Genomic DNA, 19,549 nt, shown 5'->3' with positions numbered 1-19,549 from the left:
GTGTCACCACATGGCATGTCAACGTGATTTAAAGGTATTTCATGTCAACTGCCCTTTTGTCATTTTCAAAGCTTACACTGGATTTTATGGGCATTGAAATACTTAAGAAGCAGCTCAGATTGCAGGACGTTGACAATACAGACAATAGACTGTGCAAACAAAACGCAGGCATAGAGTATGTAAACACTAAGGTAAATGATAAAAAGATTGGGAAATCTGTTAAACAATGATTTAAGTAAATGGGATAAGTGCACTAAGGCACTCCTGAAGTAGACGGCATTGTGTTGTAGCAACAAGTTGTTAAATGCATCTGTAGTAGACAGTAACAATGTGCTGAAAGTGTTGTTCACTAGAAAATAAGATGAGTATAGTAGCATATCTGTAATTGATAGCAAAGTGGCAAAGTGCTAAGAAGAGAGTGAACTAGTACTAGTGACTTCTTAGTAGTGTGATGGGCAAAAAGTGAAAGTAAAACACTTCTAAATTATTATATTACCAAATAATTCTATGCATTCTGAACTGGAAACATCCGTAACTTAGGGTAGCAAACATGCTAGTTGGCAAGTGTCTATGATAGCCCTTTTTCACAATGTATTTTAAGCAAATCTAGCATATTTGATGCAAGGTTATTTTGTAGTTATATTTACTATAAGGCTTATGTAACAACTGCCGTTTTATACCAATCATGCGAAAAGAAAAGGCTATAAAACAAGATAGTTTGATCTGAATTTTATTGAAATAGTCGTGTAAGTGCAAAAAATAACTTGGAATAATATTCACATCACCAAAATCTATATAATAACTGGGGAGGTGGAAGCCACAGTTACAGTTCACAGACATTTGCGGGAACTTTACATATAGACATTACAACTTACTTTAGGATATATTAGCAAAAGTACTAGATATACTAGTATGCATCATAACTTGAAAAAATAGAGTAAGAGAATGAGAATCAACAAACACGTAAATGGACACATACAACAGTGAAAAAAGGGCCAGGAAAGAGAATATAGCTTTAAAGTTGTCTCGAAGTTATGATCAATTCTCGCCCTCTGAGTATTATTATTCTCAATCAATGAAAGACTGTCATGTTTTGCTGAGACGTAAAGAAACTGCTGTACAATACGAGAATATACAATAAGAATGATAAATGAAATAGTCTTATTGGAGATATTACAGAAGGTAAATGATTGATGAGAGTACACAGATGCACTGCTTCAACTTCACTATCTCAGAGCAAAAATCCAAGATGGATGAAGTGACAAAAATAATAACACCCTCCAAAGTCAGTACCTGGCGAAGAGCAAATGTGCAGTAGTTCTCCAAAACAGAGCAGGATGCCAACTTGTTTTAAGGGAACAAGTTTTATTAAAGGTGAATTTTTCAGGTTATATAAACTCTTGTATCCAAACTCTCCACAGACTCTAAGTTATAGTTATGAAATTATTTAGGAAACATAATAGTGTTTGCTATGATCTTGTAGTGTAGAGCAGAGCCATTTACAAACATTTGTAGTGGGATAACCTTAGCTGTTTTCTCTAATAATACAAAATAGTGTTCAGTTTGCTCACTTTCCTCTTTACACATTTAAAAATCTTCTTATCGGTCACATACAATCAGTAACAAGGCTCTTTGCATTGGAGCCCAAAGATCATTGTACAGCCCCGAAAGGTATGCTGTACTCATGGATCCATAATCCATATCCCAAAGATTTTTTGTTACATGCCGTACCTACTTTATTCTTGAGCGTTCACATCCTTTTAGCATATTTACACCCCTTTTCCTGACAAACTTCCTCTTGGTGATTGGCCAGACCGCTTTGTAGACTTCTGGTCATCACCATTACCCTCGTCTGCAGTTGGATGGCTGTGACCCTGGATGTGACTGGGTGGGGAAGGTGGTGGGTACGAGGGAGGCGGGATGGTCAGGTGTGGTAGAGAAGGCATTGCTGGGCGAGGTGTGGTGGGAAGGGGCGGTGGGGTCGAATGATGGTACGAGCGAGGTCGGGGTGATGGGGAAGAGCTGGCGCTCTTTGCTCCCGGAAGGGTCTCGGGATGGTCGCTGATCTGCTCCAACAATGAAGGCATGTCCCCCTCGATCTTCTCTAACACGGCAGCCATTTGCTTTTCAATTTGTTCGATTACACAATCCATTTGCCAGTCCGCACTGGCTCCACTTCCGGGATCTAGACCACTGTACTGTCCGACAGAGTAGGTTGGACAGTATGGGCTACCATACCCTGATGCACCATGGACCATCTCTTGCAGCTCCTGCTCAAATACTGTTTTATCACAGCCAAGACTTGAAGATCCCAATCCTGCATATGTACACTGGATGTTTTTCACCGACTGGCAACCCTTGTCCGTTCTTCCTTTCTTCAACTCTCTGCTTTTTGGACTGACCTCGCAAGTCGCTCCTACTTCTGCTGGACTCTCTGCAACTGCTTCCGGGAGCTGTGTTTGACACCAGCTACTTGCAGCCATATCATGGACTGTGTCTTTTTTATCTTCTGATTTAAGAGTTGGTTCCTTTCCCACTGACAAGGTACTGGTTTTGGTATCTGAACATGAGCCATGATCCATTGAGAGGTTGGCTGCCATTTTGCGTCGATTTGGAGTATCAGGGAAAGGTGATTTTTTGTCGACACTGTCAACAGTTGTGGCCTCTGGCTCCTTGGGGACATTGTTCTCTCGGTCGTCTGAGATTTTGATAGGCTGGCTGGGTGCTGTTTTCTGGCTCGCTTTTGTTGATGGTTTGTCCTCACTTTCAGAAGTGCCTTCAGTAGTCTCTTTCTTGTTTTGCTCACCTGCTTTTACTTTTAAAGAGCTGTTTGATCTGGCAAGGGTCTCTGCTTCTTTCTCTTCTGCTTTTAGGTGTCTTGCTTTCTCTTCTTGATTCTCCACAGGTCTGCTTTCGACAGACACCTCATGGGACGTGCTCACAGTAGAAATGCTTCCCGAGTTTGTTTGTATCCCTTTACCATCCAATCCATCCGCTTTGTCCTCTTTGCTCTGGCGTTCAACTACCCCTTCAGAAGATCCTATTTCAGAGGCTCGGAGACGCTGCATGAATGTGGTGACACGAATCGCTTTCTGAAAGTGAAATCAAGACATACCAAACACTTAGTACCTAGTCAATTATAAAGTAACATGAGGTCTTCTTTGCTATGGATGAAATGCACTGTTAACAGCGTGGCAGTCTGTGGTAGCCGTTTTCCATCTCTATCGCTTTCATGAGACAAACACATTGGAGATGGGCGTTTTAGTAATTTCAGGGAGGCGTCTAATTTTTTCACGAGTATCGAAACATCAACAGTTTTTTAGCAGTTAAATTAGTTCAACAACTACAAATTACAGCTGATAATTATGCCGGAACCCAACAATGAAATGAAAATATGAGCCATTTTTGGCTCATTTGTGTTTATTACTGGCTGCTGATCTGAATGAAATGTTTTTGATATGTATGTCATCAACAAAAGCATGATGTGAATCAATGAATCAGGGCCACGGTAAGTCATCTGAGGACAAATCACTTTGCTCTCTCTCTCTCTTCATAAGGACCACTTTGGTCCTCTCTGGCACACACACACAAACACAGGGACAACTTTTCATACACATACATGTGACACTACGATGAATATTCGATCTGGAAATTTGTCTGAGTGAATGAAGGACTAACTGGAATTGAAACTAGAATATTGAGGACACTGTGAGTAAAAGCCAGACGGCATATGACTGAATGCACATGGGACCAGCTGGGCAGTGATAAATTTGTTAGTTACTGGTGTGCAGATACAGAGAGGCTTAAGTACAGTGAGAGTCTTTCCAACAATCAGACTTGAACTACATATTTCCTGAATGATCGCTGCTTAAAGAATCAGGCCAGGCCATGAGACACTGCCATGTACACAAGGTATGATGCTAAAGGAAATAAGAGTGCCCAAGTCAAAGATTGTTATACAGAGAAAAGAATCTCTGCCTCTAGGCTGCCCCGCGAATATCAACAGTACCTTCAACTCCTGGGTATCACATGCAAGGAAAAAGCAAACATTAATATAATAACCATCAGAACATTTAATAAACAACAGCTTTATTTTGCATTACCATCTTTATAGTTACTGTCCTTATCCATTGTCCTATTATTTACTGTGCTGTTTTCTAGAAGAGTGATTAATGCAATCACCTGGCAATTTGTACATGACTGTTGTGTATGATAGTAGACCCTCTTAGTATGATAGTACTTACCCTCCACTTGGCCTTTGCAAAGTTTTTCTCAAATTGAGCACAGACTCCTGCCTTCAGATTCTTTTCCGAAGCCCCATTTCCAGCAATCCTGGCAAAAAAAAAAAACAAACAACAAAAAAACAAAGTCTCTAAAAAAAGCAACTGTGTGTTTGAGTTTGTGTGTTTGTATATAGTCTTACCATCCATGCGAAAGTGCATCTTGTGCGGTAATTCTCAGCATCGGGTCAACATCCATAAGTCTGCAGACCAGCTCTTTTGCTGCATGACATTAAAGAGAGGAAGACTGAGGTTTAAAACATCAAAAGCTTTAAAAAGTTTTGATCAGATCAGGAACTTATATCAGATCCTGATATTAGTACCAGCAGGGGAAATGTCATCCCAGTATGGTGAATCAAATTCAAATTCTCCAGCAACAATGCGGTTGAAGATTATCCGGTTGTGCATGTCGGTGTTCTCCTCCTCAGTTTCATCATAGAACGGAGGGTTTCCAGACAACCTACAAATGAGATTTGTGTTATTTGTATTATGATGTGTTGTGTTGAATCCATTAGTATGTATGTAGATTTACTGATTTTTTTTTTTTTTTGGTGCCATAGATGCTGTATAAAACTTCAGGCAGGCAGTTTTTTGGGTTGCTGGGTTTTGGAACAATGTGCATTTTAGAAACACTAAACAAAAAATATTAAATATTCAAAATTAATCTCATGATTTCTGACCAGTCTTCTGAAAGCAGAAAGCCACAAACCCCTATTTTAAAGAGCCAAACATAAAGATATTAACAATCACTGGCAAATCCATTGAATGTCACTTACAAGATGTACATAATGACCCCCACCGCCCAACAATCGACTGGTCTTCCATAGCGATGACGAGCCACCACCTCAGGGGCTGACAGGAAATATGACAAAAAAAGATGTGAAGATTAGTACTTTACATACAAGTACAAATAAATAGAAAGAGAAAGAAAACATGGAAGAGATCATGTGATAAATCAATACCCAGGTACTCGGGTGTCCCGCAGGGCTCGGTGATTGAGCCATTCTCAAACCTGGACAGGTAGAAATCCCGTAACACGACCTTGTTGTGGTTACTCTCTCTATAGTACATCAAGTTCTCCAGCTGAAATGACAGAAAAAGGCACAGGGTAAAAAAAAACGAAACAACAACAAAAAAAAATCAATACTTTAATATATAAGAAAGACATGGCATTAGGCCAAAGTATAACTGAATAAGAGGTCGCTGTGTCCCAAATAATGTTGATATTCTTCTTTCAGCTGGCTAGTAGAGACCAGACAGGACACACCCTTCACCCACTCTCAATTTGAAGAATGAGTTTTTTCTTTAAAAATAAATCCGAAAACACACAGCTGACCTACAACGTATAATAAATGTATCCCAGTCTGTGATATTTCAAGCACAAGCCTTAAAAAAGAAATGCATCAATGCTATATCTAAAAACACCCAGGAGGCAATACAGAATTATGCATTACTGACAAGAATGAGCTTTGAGCAAATGAGATGCACGTATACATGTCTGATGCTAATATTGTGCACAGCATGTTGCTGCCGTGCACTAGAGGGCACTACAAACACGTTGTCTCATGACAAACAGCATCATAACCTTAATGGCTTTAGTATGAAGCATTAGAACCACATGAGGTGGCAATACTGTTTATTACTTTCATATTTGTTTTGAACATTAATGACACCCACAGGGAGCTCCTGCAATATTCCACATGCACAGTGTTATGAGTCAAAGAGGACTAGGCGTTTGATTAATATAACTGATTATCATTAATACTCCGCAGACAAAAACATCCCCAGCACACACATATACAATAACACCGAGTTACAGCCTTATTATCTAAAATTCAGACTGTTTCTTTGTATTAAAGTTAAAAAATGAAGCAAAACCACAAGGTATCATTACAAATGGCCTGTCTTTTCAATTTCATATATCAGCCCAGTTGCATTCCACTCAATGCACATATTGCACTCCATTATTGTATTATACACAATGCATATGGACAGCACATATGTATTTTTCATTGATAAATAATATATTATGATTGCAAACCCACCTTTAAGTTCCTGTGGACTATGTTGAGGGAGTGAATGTACGCCACGGCTTCTAAAACCTGACGGATCACATTGGCGGCATCTCTCTCTGTGTAGTTCCCCTGGTCTAAGATCCAATCAAACACATCTCCACCTGTGGCCCTGTTACAAACACACAGTCACAAAAATAAATGAGAAAAGGACAGGAGATCTGAATATGTTTGTAGAGTTAATTCCTATTTAATCTTTATTTAATCAGCAGTAAGGTTGCTTATTCACATTCTTAAGTTATGGATGGATTCTGCCCTGGACCAATGCGCCAATATGTGTGTGTGTGTGTGTGTGTGTGTGTAATACCAATCTTATAAAATTATATAAAATATTATGAATGATTCATTAAAAATCAAAATCAGTTGTTGTTCTTTGGCTAGTCACCAAACATAAAACAATTAGTAAATTAGTATCACAGTGCTTTATTAGAAGTATTCTGACCAAATTTGGTAATTAGCTGCAATCATGAAGAAAGTTTCAAGAAAGGTTTCAAATATCATATTGCTTATGAATATATTATAATAAAAAATATATTCAATATAAATAATAATAAAAAACAACATTTTAAATCAAATTTAAGACCAAATCTAAATCTATAAATTTAAATCTGGCTCAGAACATTTTAATAATACCTAAAGATGTGAAACTGCAAAATCTTAGAATATCTTGTCAAACCGTTGACAACCAAGGGGAATATGTTAAGTATAACACTGACACACCATTGCCACCAAAATGACATTTGAAATTCTTCAAACACTTAAAACAAATATTTTATTTGCAGAAGGCTAGATTTACAACCAGCATCCTGCAAGCTAAATATAAGAGGACCTTTAAAATCTCAATGGAAATTAAGATTACACTCATTACTGTAATCTTAATAGCTCTAATAGCATGTCAATGTCACTCATGCAAAAGCAGATGACAGGGTTTTAATAGATTTTAGCTCTGGCTAGATATTTGCATGAGGAGCGGAGACAGAAGAAGTGCATTTTCTGGAGTGATGTTCTGATGCAGAGAGATGTGTCCTTGGCCTACTGAATGACACTGGGAAGGGAACATAACTGATCACAGCAAACAGAGGTCAGACTCACAGCTCTTGTATGATGAAGAACTCTTTCCTGGTCTCGAATGCATCAATCAGCTGCAGGATGTTTGGGTGTTTGACCCTGGAATAAACACATCACGGCAAAAAGCTGAATAGTTTCTTTATCTCACATTAAATAGAGAAAAGTGCTTCAAAGAGAGTTAGAAAAGACAGAAATAATCACACTAAGGGTGATGCATACAGCATCTCTTACCCTCTCCATCCTTAAAGGAGTAGTTCACCCTGCTACATTTACAATTTTGTGCTCCAGAGTTAAAAAAAAAAATTGAGGTTTGAAATGACATGAGGGCAGAATTTTGATTTCTGGGTGAACTATCCCTTTAATTTTTTCTTTGTCCTCTCAGAGCAGCACTCTCGCAAAACCCTACATCATCTGTTGATGTTTTGAGTCACCACGTACATTTTCAAGATCATGATCTCGTTCTTGGCTGCCTTCCGCACTTTCCTGCCATCCTTCTTGAGGAATTTCTTGCACACATAGACCTTGTCCGTCTGTCGTTCCTTTACCAGGCACAGCTCGCAAAATTCTTTGCTGCGAAGAAAATTACACTGAATGCTGCATTTTATGTTTTAATAAATACTCCTTATGGTTGTTTTAATAAGCACATTACTGTGACAAGCACCCATCTATTGGGAGAAATGTATCTTAAATTAACGTTTATTGAGATCATGCATCTGTAATTGATGGATTGGCTTTCTTTTAAGGCTATAATGGCAGATCTATGCACACTCACGCCTTGAGGACCTGTCCAATCTCGTATTTGTCAGTAATGTCTGACAGGCTGTTGTATGTCCGCCCATCTCGCAGAGCAAGGCACCCAAATGGCATGACAGCATCCACCTGTCCAGAGGAGAACAAGCGTACACATACACATACAGCCATCAATCTCAATAAAACTAATGTCATTCACTCTAGAGGAGCATGTGTCTTCACAAACTAGCCACACCATGACAGGTTCCACACAGAAATTGCGAAATGCTATTGAATGCTGTTTTAACACAACTGAAAAGAGATTTAAAGAAAAAATTACTTTGGAACATTAACTGGAAATATTGGAAATTATTCATCCAACATGTGCACAACAATTTCTGTATAAAACATTCTTGTGAAACAATCCATTCCTTCATAAATCGACTCATTGGACAGAATGTGACAATTTGCTACACAGAAATTCCTTCTGCTTGTGTTTCATGAATAAGGCCAACTGATTATAAGACACTTACTGGAACAAGGGTGCAAAATAGATTTGGAAAGCCTTAGAGTTTTTTATTTTCAACCAAGTCTCAGTAAAAGGAGATATGTTTAGCCCTCAGAAAATGGTTTTAAGGAGGTCTGACTAAATATTATATGAGATTTCATTTTGGGTTAACAGTTATTTTTTCCCCACCCAAGTCTTAAAATTTGGGGCATGTCTGAATATAGTATAAAATGCTGATTTGTATGATTTCATTATGTTCTAGCAATAAAATTAAATAAGTGAGTAAATAAACAAATAAAACTGATAATCTATCAGGGTTGTAAATCACATGTTTGCAGATTTTGCCTAGATTAAGCTGTCACTCACTAGTGGCTAGCTAGTATGGGGCCAAATGTTAATTTTCTTAGTTAATAATAAACATATATTTTCCATATTTGCATAATAATAATAAACACTCTCCCTATTAAAACAGCAACTTCACATAAAATGATCAAATACACACATGCATACATATTATATGTATGTGTGTGTGTGTGTGTGAGTGTATACACACACATAGATATATACTTATATACATGCATAGATAATAGTTTATAGTAATAGATAACAGTTATCACTCCAGAGAACACAATTTGCATAATAAAATTGTATCCCATTTGTGATAAGGTGTCATATAGAAAAAGGTCCAAATGCTGCTCGAAGAAACGGAAACCACTCTTTGTGTTAGATTCTGAAGAATTATCTGATGTATCACACAATGACAAGATCAGAAATATAATGCTCAAGTGAAAATAATTCAACAGATGGTTGAGAGGACATGTTTGTCTGTGAGGAGAAAAAGAAGATCTTTAAGACTGATGGTATAAGTGAGGAAGAGCGTGTTGAGAGTGACAGCATCTTTATCAGAAGAGAGAGTGCTGGTCTGTTAGCTGTGTAATCCAGCTCCGGCTCCTGCCCCTAATCCTTAATCCCTCACATGGATCAATGCAAGGGAGGGGTCGGGATACAGTAGGAGAGGTCGGGAACAAGAGAAATATTACATAACCGGAACACCGTGTAGCACTACGCTGATTTCACGCTGAATATCTGATATGAAGCGATGAACCGAAATATCGCAATATCTGTTTTATCTGCTTAGAAAAGGAAGTGAAGAAATGAAAACCATCGAGGCACTTCCATGCTTGTGCTTGACAGCTGTTCATGCTACAGCAAAGTCAACATGGCATTCTTACTTGTACTTCTGAGATATCATGTTTGTTATATTTGCATTTCTGTTACCTGCCTTCTGGTACTACACAAACAACCCCATAACAGTCAATTAAAATGAAATTGTGCCACGATGATTTGTATGTGACAGGCCTTTTAGAAAATTTCTGCATTTAAATAAATTAAATATGACACCCAAAAAACATGTTAGAAGAGCGCCCGGTTAGTCATGAGGCTAAATTAAGATGTAGTCAACATGAGAACAATGCTGTTGTGTTGTAAATTTTGACTTGATAATATTTCATGTACAGGTCGCAACAATAACAAAAACATGCTCACCCATGTGTAGAATATAAGGAACTGCAATGGACAGATTTTTTTAGAAAGCAAATGAAAAGTAGGGGTATTTTCTAATTTCCTGAATCGGATGGTTTTGGGTTAACTTGAACCCAGTCAGACACATTTCTTAAGGGTCCTTTACATAAGATGTCGTCTTGTGTTCAAATTTAACTAGATGGGGCACAACAGAATGAAACCGATCACATGGCTCTCCAGACGTTTTTCAAAAAGTGAAACTATTTTTAACTTGACATGCTACCTTAAAAATGCAACACTCATTTCAGAGCTGTGGCACAGAGGGTAGTGCGTTGCTTCTGAAATATAAAAGGTCTGAAGAGCTTGTGGGGTTCGAGTTTGGCTCAGACCAAATCCCTCTCTCTCTCTTTCTGTACATGGCACAATATTCAAAAGCAGTGGCCACTTTTGCAAGAGGGTTTTATTGTGTGCAGGAGCAAAACACAATTTTAGAATAACAAATAGATATTTATTTACAAAAATAAATGACAATTTTAAACAAATAATTAAATTAGAAGAATGCTTAATTACTTTCATAACAAATATTTATTTATAATAAATGCTTCTATAATAATATAATATAACTTTAATAGATAGATATTAAGATATTTAATATATTTTTTAATTAAAGACACACTATGTAACTTTTTTGTTTCATCATAAAACCATCTTTTGTGAATCAGGTTGCCTTACCCTAAATCACAACAGCAAGCCTATAATAATTATTCATATTTTAGAGTTATCAGGACAAATTTCCCAAGAAACTGCATACTTTCATAATTCGTTTATGAAATATCCGTAAATAGGGATATAATGATTCACTCAACTCACGATGCGATACATTTCACAATACGATTTTCTCACTCTCAGTTCTTTAAATCAGATTTTAAAGCAAAAACAATGGTCTGACTTCAAATTTGTGAAATTAGGCTACATAAAACATACGTGACCAACAAAAACAGCAGACGTGCTGGATGAGACGCAAATTCAATCTCTTCCAGCAGGTGGCGCATATGGAACAGTGGCAATATAGTGTTTCCTTGCACTAAACACTACTTCAGTAAGCATTATACAGAGACAAGATCGAAGGAAAATGCCATCAAAACCTTTCTGAAGACAGTCAGAAACAAACTTTCATATAAACTCCCACCCCAAACTGTATCGCAGCTAGTTTAACATTTCAACCCTCTGGAATCGTCACACATTTTTATCAATTTTCAACAGGCTCGGGGTGCATCGCTACATCCCTATCTGTAAATAAAAGAAAGAAGGCTACTATTCTATTAAGTGGAAATAGCTTAAAGCCACAACAACTGAACGTCTAAACCAGTTACTAGTTTGGGCTGTTTGTTTACAAATAGTTTCCACCATTATCTGATATAAATAGCAGTCTGTTTAACATTAGCATTTCAAAACTTTTGTTATATTATTTTAAAACTACAAATTTTAACAAAGTCAGAACAATGACAGCATTGGCAGCAACTTACCTTAATAAGACCTTATGCAATTTTATTAAATGGGAGGGTTTCGATGTTGTTAGTGACTGATAAGGCGATCATCTGTAACTATTTACACAGGGGTGTGCCTTAATCCATCAAATTCATCCACGCAGAATAGCACAGCCGAAATTCATTTTATGCCCAAAACAATTATCCTCAGCAAGTGTTTTGTAGTCTTATGCCTCAACCACTAGAGGGCCAAAAGTCACACAGTGTAGCTTTTTAAAAGAAAAGATATAAATAAATAAGACTAGTCATTGGAGGATGACTATCTGACGACTGTGGCCCATCTGTAATGCAGAGGAAGTTATATGTTTTGAGCCAGAGCTGCTACTTCCCTCCTACTGGCACTTTTTATCACTCTTTCCGTATGGTATGAACATGCTGACAAGATATATTCACAACGAGCGTGGATTCCCTCAGGAGATGGATGCAAATACAGAAGGTGACATTAGGGTAGCGATGCGCACGTTTTGATGGGAACCTTGCACTGGAACGACAGATCACATCTGACAGCTCTCGCTCATTAGTTGCACTCAATACGAGTATGTGCCCTGTGTTACAGGACTCAGGTGCAGCGTAAACACGTACTGAACCACACATCCTTCTCTCTGCGGTGCGGAAAAAGTCAATCTTGTTGAGAAGACTAATGTTCCATTATGGAATGCGTTGGGATGAAAGATTACTCTCTGAGAGCGTGTGATTTCTCAGATCGGTTCTGACAAAAATGTATGTCGTTTTAATTGGGTCCATGCATATTCATAATGGCTATTTTTGCACACGCCCACGCCTTGCATACACACCCATCTTTGGGTCCAAAATTAGCATTCGAATATTCTCCCAGCTCGCAGAAGGCAACGCGTCCACCGGAGACAGAGTTCAAGAAAGATACGATGACAAAGACGAGGCAGCGACAAAGGGCTCGAGGGGGTGCCTTCTACAAAGACTAGCTTGCAACAGATGCTTCCCTCCATCATTAAAGACCATGAGACCCTCAACCATCAGCCTTTCCCAAAACGCTTTTCTGTAAAGCTGCGCTCTTCTCTTTCCTGTCTGTACTGCTCTTATTAAAGCAATGAATCTTCATCTCTAGAGACACCCACATTAAACACCAGATCCAATCCCGCAGGATGGATGAGAGGAGCTGTGCTGTTCTCCAAACACATCTGAAACCAAACCCACACACACACATGCAAGCAAGCACACACACCACCTTACAATCCAGCACAGCAACAAGTTCAAAAGTCACAGCATGGAGCGTAGAAGTTTGATGTCCTCCCTTCTTCCCCTTGCTTAATCTGGTGCTAAATTATAGCGTGCAGTTCTGCGTTCATGTCCACCTCTCACAGACAAACACCATAATCATTATCATCCTGCTGGGTTTATTATGCATTTGGTGTTCTGAAACAGGATTTTGGCACCGCTATAGGCGCAATATTTGCCAGAGCCCCGGCTCCAGCCTCAGATGTAGTGAAAATATTGAGAAAAGACTCATCCGAATTAGTAAAGCAAATATTCTGCCTTCAGTTCAGCTTCTTTGTTACAATTACATGTCATGTTGGGGTACTGTATCACAGAGCATTGTATGGGAAATGTAAACAGAACATAATTTACACTTGTGACAGATAGCGATTTTTCTTCCGTACTGTGACATACATCCAAGTAAAATTAATTATTGAAAAGAAATGAACTCAGGGACTCAGTTCAACTCAACTTGGTTGCTGATTGGATAGAGGCAGATCTGAATGCAAGCTTAAGAAAGGGTGTACTGTAAGAAAGGGGCGGGGTTTATATGGACGAAATGATTGGAGAAGTCCAGACATATGTCACGAGGTCTAACATTTCACCGGAAGATATAATATTTTAATAAAAAATTACAAGATCAAAGTATTTAAAAAAAAATAATAATAATTTAATTGTTCACAATGGATGAATCGTTCACGACAAAAATCTAAATTCATTCTGAATCGTTTTGTGAACTGAATCAAATGATTCCCTCAAAATATCTGACTCGAATGATTAGTTCACGAATTGGACATTGCAATTTCTCTCATGAGCATGCCTTAAAGAACTGGGATGGATATTTGTTGGTGAAGACTTAAATTTCAGTCTGTTCCTCACACAAAATCATCATATGACTTCAGAAGACTTGGAATATAGTTCATGAATCGTACGGATGACTAGGGTTGGGTATCGTTTGAATTTTATTGATTCCGATTCTGCTTATCAATTTTGATTCTTTTCAATTCTCAGTTTCGATTCTGATGTGATTAAATATGATTGTGATATCAAACATTTATCATGTGTCTCTTTTTTGCAAACCATTTATTGGAGCTGAATACCAAGAACAAAAATCAACAAGCTACATAAAAACTGGACTCTTTAAGAGCTGTCCCAAGTTTTAATTCTTAGACTTTTTTTCTGCTTTATCAAGATGCAGAAACACACTGACCTCTTTCTGTCTGACCACTTGTGAACAGATCACCTGAGACAGATGTTAATACCAAGTGTAAACACAGCCTTGGATTAATTTTTAAGTTACCCACCCATGACGGTCCGACTCCAAAATCAATTTTGGCATGAATGTAAATGGGGCAGTGTTAACCCCACCCAGGCAGAGTGAGTCCAGCTGGGCTGCTGCTTGGAGCAGCTGGATGCTCCACAGATCAGTAGAGGGAGGAGGGAAGGGCTCTCATTCACACACAAGATGCTCATCCAAACTGTCTGCTCCTCAGGAGGGAGGCTCAGAAATCTGGAGCTGATGCAAAAGGACAGCTTCCATACAGGAAGGGCAGCGTAGGCCTGGATTAAATCAATCTGTTTCAATATTTTATAGTTGTGTGTTCCACGTTTATTGTTGAGTGTTCATGAGATGGATTTCCTGAGGGAAGAAACTAAAGTAAAGTAAAGTAAAGTCGTGACGTATTGTCAAGTATGGTGACCAAATGCACAAATGCACACACACACACACACACACACACACCGTGAACACACACCCGGAGCAGTGGGCAGCCATGCTGCGGCACCCGGGGAGCAGTTGGGGGTTCGGTGCCTTGCTCAAGGGCACCTGAGTCGTGGTATTGAGGGTGGAGAGAGCGCTGTACATTCACTCCCCCCACCTACAATCCCTGCCGGCCGGGGACTCGAACCCGCAACCTTTCGATTACGAGTCCGACTCTCTAACCATTAGGCCACGACTTCCCCCAACTGTTCCTGTGTCCGGTCGTTCTGGTGCTCAGAGCTCTGTAGCGTCGACCAGACGGGGGGTCCAGAGTGATTTTACCAGCCCTTTTGCTCACTCTGGATAAGTACAGTTCTCGAAGAGTGGGGAGGGTTGCACCAATGATTCGCTCAGCAGTCCGGACTACCCTCCGTAGTCTTCTGAGGTCAGATTTGGTAGCTGAGCTGAACCAGACAGTTACTGAAGTGCAGAGGAAGGATTCAATGAGTCTATGTGAGTATCCCACTTCAGGTCCTGAGAGATGGTGGAGCCCAGGAATCTGAATGACTCCACTGCAGTCACAGTGCTGTTCATAATGGTGAGTGGGGGGAGAGCAGGGGGGTTTCTCCTGAAGTCCATGATCATCTCCACAGTTTTGAGTATATTAAGCTCCAGGTTGTTAAGACTGCACCAGACAGCCAGCTCCTTAACCTCCTGTCTGTAAGCAGACTCATCATCGTCCTGGATGAGGCCAATCAGTGTGGTGTCGTCTGCAAACTTCAGGAGCTTGACAGAGGGGTCTTTAGATGTGCAGTCATTGGTGTAGAGGGAGAAGAGCAGTGGGGAGAGTACGCATATGGTATTATGCATACCTTTGTTGTAACGAGCGGTTATTTGAGTTACTGTTGCCTTTCTATCATCTCTAACCAGTCTGCCCATTCTCCTCTGACCTCTGACATCAACAAGGTATTTTTGTCTAAACAACTGCTGCTCACTGGATATTTTCTCTTTTTCGGACCATTCTCTGTAAACCCTAGAGATGGTTGTGCATGAAAATCCCAGTAGATCAGCAGTTTTTGAAATACTCAGACCAGCCCGTCTGGCACCAATAACATTCCACGTTCAAAGACACTTAAATCCCCTTTCTTCCCCATTCTGATGCTCGGTTTGAACTTCAGCAAGTCATCTTCACCACATCTAGATGCCTAAATGCATTGAGTTGCTGCCATGTGATTTGGCTGATTAGCAATTTGTGTTACCAAGCAATTGAACAGGGGTACCTAATAAAGTGGCCGGTGAGTGTAGGTGAAGACAGAGGCAACACGAACAGGGAGGAGAATATATTGAAAAGAACTGGGAGAATGAACCATTTGTGACATACACAGATGTTTAGCAGGGAGGGAGGGAGGAAGGTGAGGACTGAAGGTTAGAAACGTGGTCACGTCACTGTGACTGGCTGATTACACGTTCAAAAGCAGGGCTATTTCATCCAAAAATTAAAATTTTGTCGTCATTTACTCACTCTCATTTGGTTCCAAACCTGACGTCTGTGGGGAAAAAAAGAAGATAATTTGAGAAATGGTTCAACTGTACCATAAAATGACAGACAATGGGGTAAAAACAAAACAAAACAAAAAACAGGTTTGCACTATATTTCGTTGAATATACCAAAAACATATTTTTCCAGTGTTTTCCACAGCAGAACAGTCAAACAGATTTAGAATGACATGGGAACATAATTTACATATTTAATTTGGTTTTGATACTTTTATTTTTTATAATGAATTTGGTATGCATAAGGACTCAATTTTACTATTACATGCGGTCCCGGGAATCAAATCCATAACCTTGGAATTGTTATAACCATGCTCGACTATTCAAGCTATAGGGAACACACTATTTAAATAATTTAATAATTTTAATAATTAATATAAAGATATAAAAAATATTTGTCCTACAAAAAAAGCTGCTCCAAATGTCTTTTAAGTGAAAAACTGCATCAAAAAAACCTCTACCACATGCCACTGACATGTTTGTCATACTCAAGTGGGAAGGGAAAGAAATATAAAACGAAAACTCCAAATGTGCTGTAAAAATCGGTTCAATGATTCATGAGAAATGTTAAAGTATCCATAATGGTATTTTGAGACTCGTGTAGGCAGAGGAGAGGAACTCATTGTGTTAAAAGACCGCAGGTACAACACGACTGTGGGAGGACAGATTTTATTCATTAGAAAGACAGAAACCATCAAAGCTTTCATTCGTCTTCCTATCCGAGTCTTCACTCAGCTCCTATTGTCTTTAATATTAAGTGGAATCGTTACCTGTGATGACACAAATTGATTTCATTGTGGTTTTGCCACAATATAATGAGGGACTCCTGCTGCTCGCTGTAGTCTCTTATGCATCTGAGAAGCCAATGCAAATGTTGCATTTACTTTTTTAAGCCGTTTGCCTGCTCACTGCATGAGTGAATCCTCCGCCCAATTATAATCAGTGATCGCCACATAGTTCATAGTTCCCTCATCACTGAACTGTCTGCAAGCAACAACAGAGCAGAATATATATATAACCGAAGACATTTAAAGCTAGAAGACGGGCTTCTCGCCGGTCCGGTACAGCAGCAGATGCGACTATTGCTCCGGTTTGCTATATAACGAGTTTTTAAAGCATGCTGGCAGCAGCGGTAAAAGGGCCCTTCATGAGACCCTTCTTTCAGCAATTCTGCTGCTTTTTTAACACGGATGCCTGTGTCCTAGCAGAATCTAAATGAGGTCCCTGGGGTCTCGCACAGCCGGGGCCACATACAAGACATCCGCATCATTACCTTTCCTCTGTCTCCCTACAGGCTGTTCTTCAGCTATAGATACTCGATATCTCCCAGTGGGGAGACAGTGGAGCTAAAACAGGAGCTGGTGTGTGTAACCTTTGGTCAATAGACACCTGCGGATAAAAGCGGCGATTGAATGAAGCGAAAATCAATTTGACGAGCAACAAACAGCTATAGTCCAAAACTGAGACACAAACACAGGAAGGATAGCAGAAGAATAAAACATTATGCCTCATTCTTGTTTGATGATGGATTGGCAGATTTTCATTTGATGGATCGAGAAAAATGAACAAAACAGGTTGTGATAGAGTTGGGAGGGTAAATGTGCATTCGCTTGCTATTGTTTATGAATTATGCATTAGCATTGAGTGGATTACTGCTGAAAGGCAGCATGGTAACTCACGCTTAAATGCAGTAATGAGAAAAAGATACACTTACTGTGACTTTAATTCACCATTATGCACAGACCTTTGGGTTGCTCAAGTGTTTTGGTCTGAGATGAGCTTACTCTAGTGAACATACACACAACACGCCCCTACACACACACACACACACACACTTTCAGACAGACACATGGTCACTGATGATTTGAAAGTCTAATGATCATGTTAGTAAGAGGGGGATTGTGCGACCCAGAAATTAAAACCACCCACAGTCACTATATCCAAATTTTCAGCAGCATGACGAGTGTAATAATGGGGTCAGATCATACATTTTTAATTATTATTATTTTTCCCTTATAGGTTCACTATGTTAAGCTTCCCTACACAAAAAAACAGTGGTATCTTGAGATTTCATTTTTGTCCCAAGCAAAAAACAGTTTATAGTAATGCACTTTTTTGTAAAGTGTGAAGTAACGGCAATGACTTTGGCCTCTCTATCGCCATCTGTGGCTTATACATAAATCGCAAGATACTTGAAGTTGTTTTTAATGGCAGTTGTGTTCAACATTTTATTAGTTCGTGGGAATCTGTCATTCTTCACCACTGACAGTAAAAAGAAGATCTGACAAGGCATATTTCTGAAACATAAGTCATTTGAGCAAGTTATCTATGCTTCTATAATAGCTTGGATCTTTTTTCATTACTTGCAAATATGATATAAACAAGCAACTTACAAATGATGTAAACCTGAAATTCCCCACCAAATCCAACAGGATTGCTCAATACTGTAGGTAAATCAATACTGCTATCTTATCATATTAAGTCAGGGTACCCAAGTAAAAAGTACTAGGGTTACATTTATTTCATACTAAATAAAGTTCAAATCTATTAACTTATTTACTGACATGTCGCTTGAGACTTAACTGATATAAAATTATTACTAAACTTTATTTGGAGTACTACTTGTGCACAATGCATGTTTCTTAATATTAAACTTAAAATGTGTTTTAATGTCACTGAGGTTTGTATGATCTTTGAATAATATCAGTCTTTAAATGTAAGATATTTAAAATGTACCTGAAGTATGCTTGCAATATTCCCAAATACATATATTTACACATACAAATACATTTTAGTGTATTTATTTTTCACTACGGTAAGGCGAAAACAGTTTTTTTAAGTAATCATCAATGGGAATTGTTAAATTCATTGTGCAAATTTAAAGTATTAAACATTATTAAATGTAATTTAAATAATAGAATCTAAATTTTAGATGAAAAACCTAAAATTAAATTTAAACTAAATAATTCCAAATGTGGCTTTAGCAGCTAAATGAAATAAAATGTTATGTTGTATAATAAAATGTTACATACGAAGTTGAAGTACTACAATTAAATAAAAAAAAACTTAAATTGAAATAAAGATAAATTAAAAGTATATAGAAATATTTAGAAAAAAATTGAAAATGACTGAAAAACAAAATATTACTATAACACCATTTCTAACTGCAGTAACAAACTGAATTTTTTTTCTGTCCTGTTTGACAGCCTGCCATTGTGTTGAAAGCGCTTAAACTGCTTTTACCCAAAATATTCATTTTTAATGGGCCATATTTTGCGTCTATGTAAATGCCCATTTCAAATGTGACACGAGTGACAATGCTTACTTATGGGTTGTGG

General features: G+C 38.5%; 2 protein-coding genes across 3 annotated transcripts in view; one reads left to right on the top strand and one right to left on the bottom strand.

Moving 5' to 3' along the window:
- Window positions 1-19,549, top strand: part of LOC306861073 (ninjurin-1-like) — a gene marked incomplete at both ends in the record, with an annotated part of 649,099 nt that overhangs the window by 206,900 nt on the left and 422,650 nt on the right. The window lies entirely within an intron of this gene.
- The window catches only part of LOC306860202 (uncharacterized protein), a 37,421-nt gene continuing 18,587 nt past the window's right edge, over window positions 716-19,549 (bottom strand). The window contains exons 2-12 of one of the 2 annotated variants that reach the window (XM_079401773.1): window positions 16,180-16,204; window positions 8,193-8,299; window positions 7,859-7,990; window positions 7,445-7,519; window positions 6,326-6,464; window positions 5,243-5,363; window positions 5,057-5,132; window positions 4,604-4,740; window positions 4,424-4,502; window positions 4,245-4,332; window positions 716-3,092 (exon numbers count right to left, since the gene is read on the bottom strand). In XM_079401773.1, coding sequence (XP_079257899.1) covers window positions 1,770-3,092; window positions 4,245-4,332; window positions 4,424-4,502; window positions 4,604-4,740; window positions 5,057-5,132; window positions 5,243-5,363; window positions 6,326-6,464; window positions 7,445-7,519; window positions 7,859-7,990; window positions 8,193-8,299; window positions 16,180-16,185 — 2,283 coding nt within the window. In that variant the 5' untranslated portion in view covers window positions 16,186-16,204 and the 3' untranslated portion in view covers window positions 716-1,769. The remainder of the gene's footprint in view (window positions 3,093-4,244; window positions 4,333-4,423; window positions 4,503-4,603; window positions 4,741-5,056; window positions 5,133-5,242; window positions 5,364-6,325; window positions 6,465-7,444; window positions 7,520-7,858; window positions 7,991-8,192; window positions 8,300-16,179; window positions 16,205-19,549) is intronic. The other variant, XM_079401774.1, reaches the window with a different exon arrangement.

Source organism: Barbus barbus (assembly GCF_936440315.1).
Source record: "Barbus barbus genome assembly, chromosome: 41".
Classification (NCBI taxonomy): domain Eukaryota; kingdom Metazoa; phylum Chordata; class Actinopteri; order Cypriniformes; family Cyprinidae; genus Barbus; species Barbus barbus.
The sequence above is the reverse complement of the archived record's forward strand: the minus strand, read 5'-3'. Positions and strand labels throughout refer to the sequence as shown.